The sequence below is a fragment of the Macrotis lagotis genome, chromosome 2 (assembly GCF_037893015.1).
Source record: "Macrotis lagotis isolate mMagLag1 chromosome 2, bilby.v1.9.chrom.fasta, whole genome shotgun sequence".
In the NCBI taxonomy this organism is placed as follows: Eukaryota; Metazoa; Chordata; class Mammalia; order Peramelemorphia; family Peramelidae; genus Macrotis; species Macrotis lagotis.
Window position 1 is genome coordinate 249,703,536 of NC_133659.1, and position 18,315 is coordinate 249,721,850.

Sequence of the window (18,315 nt, forward strand, 5' to 3'; positions counted from 1 at the left end):
AAGAGGGATAAGGAGTGGGAAACAGCCCTAAGATCTGGCATTTAAGAGATCATTGTTAACTATTCCACTTCTTCTGCATCTGGGAAGCAGCAAGCATGCAATTCCAAAACCTGATTCTTTCAGACAGGATTTAGTGGTGGCAATCCTATTGGGAAGACGTCTGCAAATGTGACCACTAAAAATGTTGATGAGAGTAATACTACATTCTGAGCATTTCCAAACAATTCTTGATGCTAATTTGTCACAGAAAGTTGTTACAGTGATGTAAAAAACAAAAATTCCTTTTTAAATCTTGGAATCATGGAAATTTACAGAAGGACAAAAATGGAAGGAATTTTGATACTCATAGAAGGGGAGTTCTATAGTGGTCAGTGGAAGGGATAGGACATAGGAAAAGTAGAATTGAAGTGAATAGAATGAGAGAGATAGAGGTTGGGGAGGAATATGGCTTATTTTTCATCACTAGGATAGTGAAGCCTAGTAACCCTTTCTTTGAATAATATTTTTTTTGTGTTTGTTTTTTGTTTGTTTTTAGGTTTTTGCAAGGCAAATGGGGTTAAGTGGCTTGCCCAGGGCCACACTGCTAGGTAATTATTAAGTGTCTGAGAGGGGATTTGAACCCAGGTACTCCTGACTCCAAGGCCAGGGCTTTATCCACTACGACCACCTAGCTGCCCCCCCCCTTTTTGAATAATGTTTTTTTAAATGCATAAAATTAAATAAAGGAGATTGCAGGGTAATCTGATTACATTGAAATACAAGTATCAGAATACTTTAAAAATAAGTTCACAGTCTCCAGGTTAGGATAGTATTATTGTTAGGAACATGTTGTTGGTATCAATTATATATATGATATATAAATATAAATAGCCCTTGAGACATTAGAACTGTTAATAAAGAGAAAGGAAATAAATATCTTATTTCTTATTCATTCCCTTGATCTTTTAAGTTTTTAGGAATAGGCCAGAATCAGCAAGAAAAAGAATTAAAATATTTTAGCTTTTGTTAATTATGTTTTTACATATCTTTGTATATTATTTATATTTTTGTATATTACATATATTTTCCTTACATCTCGCTGAATGGCCTTTTTGAAAACACAAACACCTGTATATATCAAACTTTAAAGAAATTTGAAATATTTCATGATATCTTTGGTATAATACTAATAATTGAATTTCTATACTCAAAAATAGAAGAATTTATGGTAGTTTTTTAAAAACAAAAAGGAGATGCTACCTGGACTGGTGTCAGTGTGTTAAAGACGAAGATGATTTTGCAATTCCTTTTTGCACTGGCAGGTGGCATAGATGTGCCATGAAGCTGTTTTGAAATGTTTATGAGTTTATGGTATAACTTTATGCAATTTTGCTGAAGCATTAAAATGTTAATGAACATGAATAAGGAATGAAATGAATAATACTGTGATGATAAGGATTGCAGCTACACATAGATTTTCTTTATATTTCTTAGATACATACCTAAATTATGGTGGCTATTACATATATATATATTTTTAGAAGTTTTATATTTTCAGAGTACTTCAAAGATCTTCACTGTTCTTGACTGGCAGATTTTTTTAAAGGTCAATATTATTATTAAGTGCCTTTAAAAATGTTTTATTTTTTTTAACATTTTCCCCTTTATTATTTTAAAAGGTTTTTAATAAAATCTGTTTTATTTAGGTAATTCACAATAAATCAAATGTATCTCATTTCAAAAATTTACTAACATTAATGAAAGATGATTCAAGAAGGTCTAGAGAAAGACAGTCACTTAATCTTTTTCTCTAGCTTTCAAGACACATATTACCCAAGCTATTTTAGATAAGGAATCTAGTTTGTTTTTTAAAAATCTCTTTGTAAGGATAATCCAGTTACATTTAGTATCCTGTTTCCAAAAGTTTGTCCTTATGTCTTCACCAACCTTTATATAATTTGAAGGCTTTTTTTCTATTTAGCCTTGAATAGAGAATGACCATATATTTATAAACCATATTGAAGGTGAACTATCTTTTCTGCAGATTGCCCTACACAAGCCTTTTGATTTTTTTCTCCCCCTTAGGAAAACCTAGATATAGTTATATGATTCTGGTTGTCTGGTAATCCATCAGAATCAACAAGTGTTTACTAATACTTATTAATACTACATACCAATCACTGTGCTGGCAATATAAGTGCAAAGACTGAGAAACAATTCCTACTTCTAGAGAAAAGATCAGAAGATTTATATTCAAAGGACTTGTGTCCAGATCTTACCTCTGAAGGTTATACTTTTCCTTGAGCAAGTCACTTAATCTCTTTGAACCTCAGTTTCTTCACTGAAAAATGAAGAAAATTGGACTAATTGGTCTCTGGAGTCCCTTTTAGTCCTCACTATGATCCTATAACATGGAATGATGAAATATTTGTATGGTTTTTATAATATTATCTTTTACTGCTATATCTTTACTATTCCCATGAGAATTAGATTAACTTCCTGAAAGAAATTCTCAGTTTTCTAGAAAACCTGATATTTGATCTTTTGGGGAAAGTACCCAATGGATAGATTAACTAGAAAACTCAGAGAAACTTGACTTGATTTTTTTTCCCTATCTTTTTGGTTTGAATAATAGGATAAACTATTGTTATGTGCCAGCAGATAATTTTATCTTTAGAACAAGATTGTGATGTGATTCCTAGTTGACTTTAAAATCTCACTTTATATGGTATTATCATTTGCTCATAGAGCTTGCTGTTGGTGTTAAAAATAACTAAACTAATTTTTATAAATATATTCCTTCTTGGATATTTCAGGTTAAACTTTCCAAACTGAATTTAGATGACCATGCAAAAAAGAAATTTATTAAACTTGTTGGAGAGCGGTATTGCAAGAACACAGATTTGCTTACCATCACTACTGACAGGTAAAAGGCAAAAACTTAACTATCAGCCATTTTAGGGCTTTGTTTCTTTCTCTACCAGAAAACACTGTGGCACAGCCATTTTATCTTTTTTTTTTTTAAGATTTATTTATTTTGAGTTTTACAATTTTTCCCCAATCTTCCTTTTCCCCTTTCCCCTCCAACCAACAGAAGGCAGTCTGTTAGTCTTTACGTTGTTTCCATGCTATATATTGATATAAGTTAAATGTGATGAGAAAGAAATCATATCCTTAAGAAAGAAAAATAAAGTTTAAGAGATAGCAGCATTACATAGTAAGATAATGGCTTTTTTTTTTCCTTTTCTAAATTAAAGGTAATAGTCTTTGGTCTTTGTTTAAATTCCACAATTCTTTCTCTGGATACAGATGGTATCCTCCATCACAAATAGCCCAAAATTGTCCCTTGATTGTTGCACTGATGGAATAAGCAAGTCCATCAAGGTTGATCATCACCCTCATGTTGCTGTTAGAGTTGTTTTTCTGGTTCTGCTCATCTTGCTCAGCGTCAGTTCTTGCAAATCCTTCCAGGCTTCCCTGAATTCCCATCTCTCCTGGTTTCTAATAGAACAATAGTGTTCTATCACATACATATACCACAGTTTGTTAAGCCATGCCCCACTTGAAGGACATTCACTTAAATTTCCAATTCTTTGCCATCACAAAGAGGGCTGCTATAAATATTTTTGTACAAGTGATGTTTTTGCCCTTTTTCATCATCTCTTCAGGGTAAAGACCCAGTAATGGTATTGCTGGATCAAAGGGTATGCACATTTTTGTTGCCCTTTGGGCATAGTTCCAGAGTGCTCTCCAGAAAGGTTGGGTCTTTCACAGCTCTACCAACAATGTATTAGTATCCCAGATTTCCCACATCCCTTCCATCATTGTTCATTGTCCTTTTTGGTCATTATTGGCCAGTCTGAGAGGTGTGAGGCGGTACCTCAGAGATGGTTTAATTTGCATTTCTCTAATAAATAATGATTTAGAGCAGTTTTTCATATGACAGTCTTAAGACCAGCCTCAGATTTAGGTTTAGTCAATACTGCTCTTAATTTTAATTACTTAATTAATAATTACTTATTAATTAATAACTTTTAATTTACTTGTTTATTATGCAGTAGTCAGTGGGAAATGGTCATTTCATGAAGATAAAAGTGAGATTTATTGGTCATTTTAATTTGTAAACTTTTTGCAAAGAAAAATTATAAAAATCATATAATTTAAACTGTGCAATAATTTAAATGTTTTACATTGTATAGATTTCTTTATCAAAGTATCTTTAGGTAATAAAGACTTTAAGGTCAGAATTAAAGTTCTTATCAGCAATATTTTCTTTGGCTTAGTAAATTGAATTTAGATCAGTTTTGATAGAAAAAGGACCAAAGTAGAAGTGATTCTAGGGTTGTAAAAATTGATCCTATCGTTCAGATTTTTTCCTAAGTCTCCAAACATTTGGATATTTTCAGTATGTAAACTAAAGTTGCTAGTGATTAATTTTTTAAGTTCATGTATTTTGACATTACAGATAAAAAAACTTTCATTCAATCCGAACTAAATAAAATATAAGTCTTGCAGCAAATATAAAATAGACAAGTTTTCTTACTTAAAGTTAGCTTATTTATTTGAATTCATCATTGACTCATTTTCATTCATTTTTTGGAAAGGCTTTATTTATTTTTGAGTTTTACAATTTTTCTCCTATTCTTGCTTCCCTCCCCCCCACCCCCCACAGAAGGCAGGTCTGTTAGTCTTTACATTGTTTCTGTGGTATACATTGATTTAAGTTGAATGTGATGAGAGAGAAATCATATCCTTAAGGAAGAAACATAAAGTATAAGAGATTGCAAAATTATATAATAAGATAATTTTTTTTTAAATTAAAGGTAATAGTCTTTGGTCTTTGTTCAAACTCCATCATTCTTTCTCTGGATTCAGATGATATTCTCCCTTGCAGACAGCCCAAAATTGTGCTTGATTGTTGCACTGATGGAATGAGCAATCCATCAAGGTTGATCATCACCCCCATGTTGCTGTTAGGGTGTACAGTATTTTTCTGGTTCTGCTCATCTCACTTGGCATCAGTTCATACAAGTCTTTCAAGTCTTCCCTGAATTCCCATCCCTCCTGGTTTCTGTTAGAACAATAGTGTTCCATTACATACAGATACCACAGTTTGCTAAGCCATTCCCATTCACTTAATTTCCACTTCTTTACTACCACAAATAAGGCTGCTATGAATATTTTTGTACAAGCGATGTTTTTACCCTTTTTCTTAATCTCTTCAGGGTATAGACCCAGTAGTGGTATTGCTGGATCAAAAGGTATGCACATTTTTGTTGCCATTTGGGCATAATTCCAAATTGCTGTCCAGAAATGTTGGATGAGTTCACAGCTCCACTAACAATGTCCCAGATAATTTTCATTCGTGAAAAAGACGCTGAAGTATTTTTATCATCCTAGACTTTCATATTGGAAGTACTACTAGAAGAATTGTTATTTGATGGATTTTTATTGTATCCCTAATTAAAATTGGCAATGATTGATTCATGTCATTATTATTATTATTATTATTATTATTATTATTATTATTATTATTATTATTATTATTATCATCTCCTCTTGAGGAAAATAAATATATGACTGTTATTCAACTTGTGTAATTTAGAAAAAATTCTTTTAAGTTTTAGTGATTAAGTTCTCTTAGTTTAATACTATGTCTATATATACTTTACTTCAGTAACTCAAGAAACTATGGTTTCATATGGGGAGATGGATCAAAGGGTTTCATTTGTTGATGCATATATACCAGCCCTTGCCATACCTTAGTAAAAAATCTGTGCATTATAGCTAGGCTAGTGTTTGGATGAGGGATGTTTAAATCCATCATGAGACATGTAATTGAAACTCTTCTAGCCATTATCACTCATTAGCATGATGGAAGTATCAGGATGTTTAAGATTACAAAGATAATTTATTTGGTGTTCAGTCATTTTAGTTGTGTCTGATTCTGGACTCCATTTGGGGTTTCCTTGGTAAAGATACTCGAGTAGTTTACCATTTTCTTTTTCAGCTCATTTTTACAGGCATACAGGGTTAAGTGACTTGCCCAGGGCCATACAGCTAGAAATGTCTGAAACTGGATTTGACTTGAAGCCCTCTGCTCTATTTACTGTAACACCTAGCTGCCCTCCGGCATAAATTAAAATTTAAATTTTAGTCTTTGTTTACATTTATGTATTTTGTGGAAATAATTATTTCCAGTAGAAGGCTATAAATAAACTTTGAATAGAGCAATAGTGCAAGTCAAGAATTATATCAGAAAGATGACCTCAGAGTCAGAAAGGCCTGGGTTCAAGTTTTGCCTTTTGTTGTGTGGCCCTGGGCAGATCACTTACTTACTTAGTGCCTCAGGCAACTTTTTTAAGACTATAAATTGCAGAGTATTGGTAGAAAGAGTATCCTCATCAGGAGTTGTCTACACCACAAGTGTCGAACACTGCATTTGGTCCACAACATTTTGAGTTCAGCCCAAACCAGATTAAAATGTAATTTGGAAATACTTAACAAAATAAATTAATTAATAAAAAAAAGAAATAGATAAACATAAGTGGTTTGTAAAGTCAATATGCGGCTTGCAGAAATCCTTATGTATGGTCTGGTGGTCCCTGTTTCTATTTAAGTTTAACACCACTGCTCTACAGTGAAACCACAGGCCTGGTTTTAAAAAAAAGTTACATTTCTATTTTTAAATAAACCAAATGATATTTTATTTCTTTTCTGCGTTGCTTTCTTATACCAAGTTTAACAGGACCCACACACTTCATACTGAAGGAAAGATTACTTAAACTTAATGACTATCTACACTAACAAAAATAAGATTATTGTGACTTTTCAAAATTAGATTTGAGAAAACAGTTTTTTTCAGTATTAAGACTAAGACTGAGAAGTTTAGTGAATTCAACAATTTGCTTATGTAAAGACTAGAGGCAGACTCATCACTGAGAATGAATGGTATAGACTTCCATTTGTAGACATTTTTAAAATTTTCATTAAGTATAAAACAGTTACTAAGCAAAACAGTTTCATTGAAGAAGAAAGCAAGTAGATATCTGGAATTAAATGAAAGTAATATATCAAATCAGGTCTATATCAGCTATGTAAAAAGTTTCCAAGACAGAATTAAATTTTTAAATGTTAATGAGGAAGATTAGTACTTTAATGTTGCAAAAATTTAGTTTACTGAGATTTTAATCACTAATTTTTTACTCTTTTAAAGGTGCCCTTTACAGAGACAGAATTATGACTATGCCATGTATCTATTAACAGTTTTATACCATGAATCATGGGTAAGTTATTCTGTTTTTTAATATTCAGTGTTTTAGAAAGCTTTTATTCAAATTATGTTAACTTTGCACAAAGCCTTATACTCTGTTGAATGTTTTATAAATATTAATACAAATGTTATTTGTTGACATTGTCCTGAATGTAATGTATTTAAAACACATAGGGGAAGGGGACAGGCAAGTATTATGTACTTAACCTTTGCTAGGCTCTGTGCTAAGCTCTTTTCTACAAATATCTCATTTTATCTTCACAAAAACTGTGGATGATGGTTACTACTATCCCCGTTTTATGCAGGACTCAACTGAGGCAAACAGACTTATCCAAGTACTCACACCTAATGAGAGTTTTTGTTGGTTTTGTTTTTAGGTTTTTGCAAGGCAGTGGGGTTAAGTGGCTTGCCCAAGGCCACACAGCTAGGTAATTATTGTCTCAGGCCAAATTTGAACTCAGGTCCTCCTGACTCCAGGGCCGGTGCTCTATCCACTGTACCACCTAGCCGCCCCTCTAATGAGAGTTTGATGATAGCTTTAAACTCCCTGGATTTGAATAGCAGCAAAAATAAATGTTACTCTTGCCTGACAGTTTATTTAGCTTAAAAGTAATTTTGACTTGTGGCAGTAAACCTCCTTTCTGACCCTCTTAGTCTGGTGACTAGAGCTCAACTGTAAATGTGGATTCATAAGAAGTTAACTCAAAAATGGCAAGTGGTTTTCTGTCTTTCCCATTTTGTCAGCAGGCTGTAAAATAAATTTGTGCCAAAAGAAATGACAAGCACAAATACAGTGAAAGTTGACTTACCAGATTCTTTTTCTTTGATCTTGAAGGTTAATTGCTTTGGTGCCAGAGTAGCAACATAAGACTGGAGTGAATAGATGTAATTAAAGCATGACTGTGTTAAACTTGACTCTTGATCTTCTCCCAACAAATTCCATCAGTGAAGAAGCTTTGAGCTGGAGGATCCAGATGAGCCGTGAAAATATGTATAGTTAAACAAAATTTTTTAACGAATTTCAATCTTTTCTTCCTTTTCTAAAGTGGAATTCCTATTTGATTCATGGTATTACCTATTTTTGTAATGAAAGGGACTCCTATCTTCTATTCCTTTTCAACTTATTGATGTTTATTCTTAATTATCTATTAACCAATTAATAGGTAGGTCTTTTTGAAGTACCTACTGTGTCCAAAGCACTATAGATACAAATAGAATGACTGAATCAGTCCTTACAAGGAAAGTACTTATAACAGAAGAAAACCCAGGATGCCTTTTAGTATAAATAGAATAAATTTTAGCAGAGTAAATATAAAGAAATTTATTTACATCTTTAAATAAGGGTAGTATGAAAGGGAAAACAGGGTATCAGGAAAAACTTCATTTAGTAGGTATTGCTTGCACTTTCTTCAAGGAAGGGAAAGTTTTTCTGAGGCAGTTATTGAGGGAGTGCCTTCAGGTATGGGGACAGCCAGAAGATGGCTGATGGAAGGTGTTTAGGTAATTGAGAAGACCAGTTGGACCAGATCACAGAGTTCAAGAAGGGAGTGATTGCAATGAATAGTTCAGGAAGCATAGATTTGGACAAATTAGTGAAGGACTTTAAAAGCTAAACATAGGAATTTATATCTGATCCTAGAAGCAACAGGGTCTGGCTGGAGTTTTGGGAGAAGGAGAACGCCTTTCTTGGATCTATACTTAGGAAATTTATGTTGGTAGCAGTACAGAAGATAGAACAAGGTGGGGAGAGACAGGTGGCAGGAAAACCAATTAGGAGGCTGTGAAAGTAATCTATGTGAGAGATAATGGGAACTCTGAATTCAGATGTTGAGCAGAGAGAAGCTATTGGATGCAAAAAGTGTTGTAGAAGCAGGAAAAGAAGATTTGGAATGAGGGGGGATGAAGGGTTATGGAGAAGACCAAGGTTATGGACATGCAAGAATGAGAGAAATGAATACTGTTTGAGAATTGTTGAGTTTGAGACATGACACAGTGTAGCATCATAATTAGAGAGTCATCCTTGAAGCCCTAACCACTAGTGCCACCTCTGACATTTATTAGCTTGGTTCACACCTACAAATCTCTTCACTTTTCAGAGGTTCCAGGTCTCTCTGAGTTAGGGTCTTTCCCTTCCAAGAATTTTTCTATGGGTCCACCTTTCCGCTGACCCTTCTTCATTTTGCTAAGACCTTGAGTTGGGGAGGGGGGGCTGGTTCACAGGGGCTTGGGATCACTAAAGCCTTTACTCACTGAGTGCAGTTTCTCTGGCTGGCCAGTAGGAGGTGCTGGTCGCTTTCTCTGGAGTGTCTGTGACCTTGATTGAGGCCTTCTCCCTTTGCTTGAAGGGAGGAGTTGGAGCTATTAAATTCTTTTGCCTTCAATCAATGGTGCCCTTTACCCTGGCCTGAAGTCATTCCTCAGCTGGACTGGTTCTTCTGCTCACACACCTGGGCCTGAGGCAGAAGTAGTTTGCATTTGTTGGTTCTGGAAGAGGTCTGAGCATAATGGAGGAACCCAGGGATGTTGTGTCCACAGCTCTCCTGCACTGGAACTCTTCCCCCCAGCCCTGTCTGCAAGCTCCACGGGGACAGCACCAACACCAGTGCCTCTGCTCCCTAGTTGACTCAAGCCCCTGCCATCTAGCCCCACCGCTGATCCAGCTTTCGGGGCCCTCAGACTCCTGGCTCCAATTCAGCTGTTAATCTGTTTGATCCGGGGCTGATTCTCCCCCTGAGCCCAGACTCACCCGAATTCGGCCAATGCTGAGGTAGATGTTCTTTCTCCTGGCTTTTCTTTCTGGGTTTTTTGGGTCAGATTTCTTTTAAGAGGTTTGTTTCATATGATTTATAAGGGAAAATAAGGAAACTTTAGAACTGTGCCTGTCTTCTCTCTGCCATCTTGGCCGGTAGTCACAAATCTCTTCACTTTTCAGTGCTTTGAAGAACTCTTATCTGCACAGAACCTGCCATGCTGCTTTGGAATGGCAAGTTTCCTCTCCTGGCTGTTTGCATATCAGTTTAAAGGGCCAAGCTCTCTACCCTCCCTGAGACATTCTTTCTTCATAGTTGACTAAGCATTTAGTGATGTGAGATTAAAGTTTGGAGGAAAGACAGGGGCTAGATATATAGTCTCTGAATCATCTGTGTAGAGGTGATATTTTAAGCCTTGGGATTTGACAAATTCACTGAAAAAATAGAGTTGGGGGGACCTAGGAAAAACCTTGGAGAATACCCAAGTTAGAGTTAGAAGATGTCATGGATGATGGCCCAGTTGAGGAGACTTACTGAGTTTAGACTAATAGCAGAGAGAAGAGTCTAAGAGGAGAGGGTGTTAGCAGTATCAGATACTGCAGAAAAGTTGATAAGGAAGACTCTCAGATTTAACAGTTAAAAAAATCATTGGTAACCTTAGAGAGAACTTTTTCAGTTAAATGATGAGATTGGCAGCCAGATTACAGAAGAGTGAATTTTAGGAAAGGCAGTGAAGTCAGCTTTTTCTAATTGCTTGGCAGAGGGAGGGAATAATGCTAGATTGAGGGAATCAATGGACCAGTCAATGAGCAGTCATTTATTAGAGCCTTTGTGTGCCAGACACTGCCCCAAACTCTAGAGTTGCAAGAAGAAAAAAAATGAAATAATCTTTACTCAAAATGAGCTTGCACTGTAATAGAATACAATAAGTGTATGTAAAAAATCTGTACAAAAACCCCATAAATATAAAGTCAATAAATAAAAATATATCAAAAATAGTTGTGTATAAGACAGTTTGGGAGGGAGAGTGTTAGTAGTTGGCAGGGATCAGGAAAGGCTTTATTCAAAAGATGGTACCTGAATTGCATCTAAATGGAAGAGAGGTACTCTGCAAGGCATAGGAGAGTGCATTTCAGCCATGGAGGATGGCCAGAGCAACAAAGGGAGAAGGGATAGGTAGTGTTCCTCTGTGTGAGGAACAGAGAAAGTTAGTTTGGTTGGCTCACATAGTGCAAGGAAAGAGCAATAATAGGACAGATGACACAGGATTTGAGAGTGTGAGGGGCAAAAGTGCTGACTTTTCAGAAACATAGTGCTAAATTAGTCTAAGCCATAGGCCTCAATTTCTATTTTTCAAGAATCAGGTGAGCATGAGAACCCGGATCTCTGGCTAGAAAAATTATGTCACCCTAACAGTATAAGATGTAAACAAAGACTAACTTTCCTGGGAATGCTTAGGTAAACTCCCCTTCTCTTCAAACCATCAAGTTTGACCAATTGTTGTAAGGGTCAGCAGAAAAGAGGAGGGGGGAATGGGTTGTGGTTTTTGTGTTTTTTTAACCCTGCTTCAGCTTGTATAATTTGGCTTTTCCTGCTCTCTTTTTCGTAGAGAGTTAGGAACTGCCGCACTTTTTTTTTTTTTTTTTTGCAAGGCAAACGGGGTTAAGTGGCTTGCCCAAGGCCACACAGCTAGGTAATTATTAAGTGTCTGAGACCAGATTTGAACCCAGGTACTCCTGACTCCAGGGCCGGTGCTTTATCCACTACACCACCTAGCCATCCCCTACTGCCCCACTTCTTCCAAGAACCAAATTAAATTTTAACTCTGCTGCCACTTTGAGAGGACTCTGAGTAGTCATTTTGGGTTAGGGTTTCAATACCCCGTACAAGAGTTAAGAAGACAGTTTAGAGTTGAACTGACGATTCTAGGGCCAAAATTGGAGAAGGGAAGAAAGTAAAGTTAGACTGAGAATGAGGAGAGGAAGAATTGAAGGTCACAAAAACAATGAAAGAGTTTGAGGGGTAAGGCATTGAGAGAGATTTAATTAGGAAAATGGAACACATGAGTGGAGGCAGAAGAATCAAGGGTGTGACTGCTTGGTTGAGGTGGAGTCTCAGAGAAGCAAGTGATAACTTTGGAGGAGATTTGAAAATTAAAGAGATTAGAGTGTTTAAGGGAGGATCCACCTGAAAGAGCAGAAGATGGGGAGGAGAAGAAAGAGTCAAATAGCAACCACCATACTTGTGGAAATTTTTGATACTGTGAGCCTCTGAGGAGTAAAGGTTGCTGAGCAACAGTGGTGAAGGGAGTCTGGAAGTAGAAGTAGGCATTCCCTTTCCAAGACTGTTTTGGGTATGTGAGTGTGAAAACTCAAGTAAGGAAAGAGTAGGACCAGGGCTTCAGTGAGGAGGGAAAAGAGGAAAAGGAGCCAGGTCTCAGTGAGAGCTAAAGATGGAAGGAGTGAGAGAAAGAGGTCAGGAAGAAGGAAATTTGATCATTTTGAAATGAGAATTCTAGAGAATCTGGTGGAAGGACTGGGTAGGTTTGGAGAGAGTGTTGAGTGTTGAGAATGGAGCTGAGAGAAAAGGAAAATAGGTACAGAGGAAATGAAATGATATTGTAAAAGCCCAGTATTTGGCCATGCAGTAGGTTCTCTGTTAAGTGCTTATTTCCTTCCCTTTTAGTTAGATTTGGGGATGGGATGGGGAGACAAAAATTTTCTCTGAGTTATCATTGATATATTAATGCAAATTACTAAGATGAAGACTCAGTTTATTTGGATTATAGTAATCCAATTTGTCTAATTTTGGGGGGAGGTGTAAAAATACATGGATGGTCATTTTCTGAAGATGCTGGAATAATTGTGCTTTGAAGAATTCTCCTATCATTGATGTCTGTCAATGGATGATTATGGATGATTAGTCTATGGATGAGTACAGCTCAGTCTTGGTTTCATGTTTAAACTACTAGAGTTGGATTTTTAAATTTTAATTTAATAGGAAATTATTTATATTTCATATATATTTATAATTTAATATAAAATGAAAATTTTGTAAGATGAGATTCAGTTTCTTAGGTCCTCAGACTGTCTATTTTTTTCTTGATGGAAGTATGAGAATTTGATTTGGACACTAATTTTCTAAAATTGTTGAAATTCTTGTGCTTCAAAGTATTTTTCTATCTTTGCCATAGATGATGTGTAATTCAGTCCTGTTCCCAGTTTACTTGCAGCAGGAGGCACAGAGATAGGAAGGTTAAACTTTCAGACATATCTGAAGGTGAAGTGTATTTATTTTGTATAGTGGGAATCTGTTAATTCAAAAACAACCTCAATTTTAGTTTTAAAATATTAAGAGAGCCATAATGTATAGAATGGTAGTTCCCAAATTACTTATAGTTAGGGCACAGTATTCTTTATCATAAGGAACCATGTCTAAATGTTTAAACTGAATGATTAAACTGATTTTTAAAAGGGGGGGGGGTGTTGTCCCCAAGCAGGCAGTTCCACATCACCCAGAATTTGAGAGTTCTCTCAAAAGTTTCTACTTCCCTACTTAGCCTTTTTTTTTCTTCCTTCCTAATTCTTGTTTGTTCCCCCCCCAAAAAATTATTACAAACCTTCTCTCTTCAGGTCTTCTCTTTCCCCCATCCTCTTAACTGAGAATGTCACCTTAATTTTAATGGAAAAAATTGAGGATTTTGCCTGTGTGAGCATCCTCTTGGAGACCCTTCTCTTATCTCAAAACTTCCTTATATCAAAGTCAAAACATGCTTCTCCCATCTCCCCCCCCATCTTCTCAGAAGAATGACCCCTCAGTCATCCCTCCCTTTTTCTTATCTTCACTTTCTCCCTACTTGCTAATTCCTTTTTTACTGCCTTCAAACGTGCTTTAAATTTCATCCTTAAAAACCTTTTCATCGATCTCTATGTTTCCATAAAACTGTTGTATTTCCTCCCTTTCTCTGCCAAATCCCTGGAAAAAGCTATCTATGCTTATTGATTCCATTTCCTTCCCTCTCAGGTTTCTATCCTCTTCACAGAACTGAAACTAACTGCCCCTTCCCCAAGTTACCAGTGACCTTTTAATTGCCAGATCTCATGGTCTTTGTTTCGTCCTTCTTCAGCATTAGACTCTGCTGACACTTTTCTCCCAGAGAACTTGTCTCTGCCCTTTATTGGCACTCTTCTTTCCTGACTATCAGATGTCTAACTCTTCTTCCCTCTTGTTTGTGGTTGTCTTATGTGTCATGCCCCCCCCACCCCAGCTGTGTATTATCCAGGTCTTGTCTTGATACTTGATGTTTCTTTTGTATTTAGCACCCATTTCGTGTTGAATGTAAATTTCTTGATGCACATATTGGTTTTATTTGTTCCTGATTGCCCATATTGGTGCTCAGTAAATACTTATTGATGAATTGGTTGGTTGATTGATCATTTTGGACCTCATTCAAGGTTTAACTAGTGAAATTATTAGATTCTAGTCATCAAACTTATTTTGAATCACAGTCATAAAATCCATTTAGTGCTGGTTGAAAAATAGATATTGGAGTAGACCTGACAAAGAATAAGAAATAATAAAACTCAGTAATCCATAAACTGAAAAACACAGATTGCCTGGGAAAAGAACCCTCTGCTTGATAAGCTGTGCTAGAAAAATGAAAAGTAGTCTGGTAGGAAAGGGTCCTAGAGGGGCAGCTAGGTTGCACAGTGGTTAGAGCATTGGCCCTGGAGTCAGGAGGACCTGAGTTCAAATAGGGACTCAGACACTTACTAATTACCTAGTGGTGTGACCTTAGGCAAGTCACTTAACTCCATTGCCTTGCAAAAACCTTAAAAAAAAAAAGAATGGGTCCTAAATCAACATTTAGGTTTTTTTTTAAGAAAGATTTTATTTATTTTGAGTTTTACAATTTTTCCCTTAATCTTGCTTCCCTCCCCCTACCCCCCACAGAAGGCAGTCTGTTAGTCTTTACCTTGTTTCCATGGTATACATTGATCTAAGTTGAATGTGATGAGAGAGAAATCATATCCTTAAGGAAGAAAAAGTATAAGAGACAGCAAAATTACATAAAAAGTAACATTTTTTCCCCCTAAGTTAAAAGTCTTTGGTCTTTGTTCAAACTCCACAGTTCTTTCTCTGGATACAGATGGTATTCTCCATTTCAGATAGCCCCAAATTGTTGCACTGATGGAGCAAGTCCATTAAGGTTGACCATCACTCCCATGTAGCTATTAGGGTAAACAATGTTCTTATGGTTCTGCTCATCTTGCTCAGCATCAGTTCATGCACATCCTTCCAGGCTTCCCTGAATTCCCATTCCTCCTGGTTTCTAATAGAACAATAGTGTTCCATCACATACCTATAACACAGTTTGTTAAAGCCATTCCTCAGTTGAAGGACATTCGCTTAATTTACAATTTTTTGCCACCACAAACAGGGCTGCTATAAATATTTTTGTACAAGTGATGTTTTTACCCTTTTTCATGATCTCTTCAGGGTATAGATCCAGTAGTGGTTTTACTGGATCAAAGGGTATGCACATTTTTGTTGCCCTTTGGCCAAAATTCCAAATTGCTCTGCAGAAAGGTTGGATGAATTCACAGCTCGACCTTCAAGTGCCCCAGATTTCCCACATCCTTTCCAACATTGATCATTGTCCTTACTGGTTATATTGGCCAGTCTGAGAGGTGTGAGGTAGTAAGTCAGAGATGCTTTAATTTGTATTTCGCTAATTATTGATTTAGAGCAGTTTTTCATATGACTATGGATTGCTTTGATTTCCTCATCTGTAAATTGCCTTTTCATATCCTTTGACCATTTGTCAATTGGGGAATGACTTGGTTTTTTTTGAAAATTTGACTCAGTTCTCTATATATTTTGGAAATGAGTCCTTTGTCAGAAATACTAGTTGTAAAAATTGTTTCCCAATTTACTACATTTCTTTTGATCTTGGTTATAGTGGTTTTGTCTGTGCAAAAGCTTTATAATTTGATGTAATCAGAATTGTCCAGTTTGTTTTTTAATGATGTTCTCCATCTCTTCCTTGGTCATAAACTGCTATTTATTGATCTCCTAGTTTGCTTATAATATTTTTTTTATATCTAAATCCTGTATCCATTTTGATCTTATCTTGGTATAGGGTGTGAGGTGTTGGTTTAATCCAAGTTTCTTCCATACTAACTTCAGTTTTAAACCACATTCCCCCAAAACTTCAAAAGGTCTTGCAACATAATATAAAGTTAAAATTATAACATAAAAAAAAAATTAGAAAAGAAGCCGATAATTTGCCTTTTATAGCCATGGATAAGAGATGAATTCTTAATATAATAGAGAGGCAATTCTGAAGATAAAAAAGTTTAATAAATAAAATTGAAAGACTTTTACACAAGCAAAATTAATGTGTCTAGGATAATAAAGAAAGCAATTGATTAAGAAAAATCATTCTATCAGAAATCTTGATAAGGGTTTGGTATCAAACATATAGGCAACTAAAAGTTATTTTAGTCTCATTTAGTGTTCATTTAGTCTTTTTCTCCAATAAATAGTCGAGGTATGTGAAGAAAACTTTTTCAAAAGAATTCCAAACTATTAGCAGTCATGAGAAAGTATGCTCTGTCACTAAAATGAAACCCGAATCAAAATTATCCTGAAATTTTCTCTTATGCCTAACAAAATGCCAAAAATGACAAAAGATAGGACTAATCAGCAGGTGGAGGAGTTACAGAAAGATAAATTCACCAGTACATTATTGACAGAAATGCTATTTATTCGGAAAGGCACTTTATAATTATGCAGAAAAAAATGAATAAAATATCCATACATGTATCCTCCCCCAAAAATATAATTGATTTTAAAAAAGCCTATAATACAATAAAATATAGTAGGGTTTTTTTGATAGGAAAGAAATGAAAACAGCAGGTGTCTAATGATATGGTCATGACTAATCAAATTCTAATACATAAATCTAATGAATATTAATATGTGTTATAATATGCTTATAACAGATATAATGAATACAGAGAGGCATTGAAAGACGTGAACTGATGAAAAGTGGAGTTGGTAGTGTCAAGGAAACGGTATTATTGGTCACTACAATGTTATGGAAAGAACAGCAACCTCAAGTTGAAAGTAAATATTAAAGAATTATACAGAACAAGCACAGCTTCCAAAAGTGGTTATGAGAATTCATTTTCCTGCTTCTTTGCAGAGATCAAGATCCAAGATGGAATATTCCAAATAGCATCAGATTTTTTTTTATGATATGTTGATCTCTTTTACTTGGGTTTTTCTTATTAAAATAAAAGTTTCTTATAAGAGGAGGTTCTCTAGTAGATGAGATGAAGAGGAACCCAATGGTAAATCTAGATGATATAAAAATAAAAAATATATAAAAACCTATTTGGAAAAATGTTATAGATTAAGAGGAAAAGAATTTTCTTAAAAAATAAATACAGTGATTATACTTTAACTTTTATCAGCTGAAAAACCTTAGAAACTCAAAGATATCTAAGACTTCACAATGATTGTTTTGTTGAAATTAGGACATGACTTCAGAAAATAAGGATAAATTTTGTTCCAGTTTTGGCCAGGTGCAGCACTTAGTTTCCATTATGCATGAGAAACATTATACCTGTATGAGGTGCTTGTTGTCTCTGTCTTGATTAAGAAAAAAAATTTAATTTGCCTAGACATGAAAAAAGCTGTAGGAGATTGTTGGCAGTATATTAACAATTTTTAAGAACTAAAGTTTGGCAGGGAAAACTATCCCTAATTTGCCATTTGTGTATTGCATTTCAGTGTGATAGGAAGATAATCCATAAAAAAAGTCAATTTCTTTTTAGAAGTGTTACCTCAAAAAAAAAATGAGTAAAAGATTTCATGCCAAGTCTCAAACACTTTGTCAAAGCTTCTAAGGTTCTCATTCACATATACCTGCATTGGCTTGGTTATCTGATATCATGTGAATATTCATGCAGAACATTCTCAACATTACCAGTGCCTCCTTTTTCAGGTGTTCTTGCTTATGGTAAGAGGTTGGATGATATACAGCCTTGAGGCTATTTCCTAGTGATACTAAATTCACTCACAGAATTGCAGACCCTTAAATTTTCCCTTGTAGCGGCTTGCAATAAAGATGAGAGAGATTGAGAGAAAACCTTAATGAAAGGACACACCTGTGGCTTTATTTTCCCCTATCAGCCCTCTATTGCCTCAGGTTTCTGACCATGATAACCTTTGGAGGCAGGTGTATTAGTCTTACCATTATCATCATTATTATATTATTATCCTCACTTTAAGAATATGACATGG

The 18,315-nt window shown here is 35.3% G+C and overlaps 1 protein-coding gene across 2 annotated transcripts in view; it reads left to right on the forward strand.

Moving 5' to 3' along the window:
* The window catches only part of MRPS35 (mitochondrial ribosomal protein S35), a 46,375-nt gene that overhangs the window by 17,417 nt on the left and 10,643 nt on the right, over positions 1 to 18,315 (forward strand). For both annotated transcript variants that reach the window (XR_012476084.1, XM_074225695.1), the window contains exons 6-7: positions 2,796 to 2,905; positions 7,196 to 7,265. Coding sequence is in view for 1 of the 2 variants with exons in the window: in XM_074225695.1 (XP_074081796.1) it covers positions 2,796 to 2,905; positions 7,196 to 7,265 (180 nt within the window). In the remaining variant the exon portion in view is untranslated. The remainder of the gene's footprint in view (positions 1 to 2,795; positions 2,906 to 7,195; positions 7,266 to 18,315) is intronic.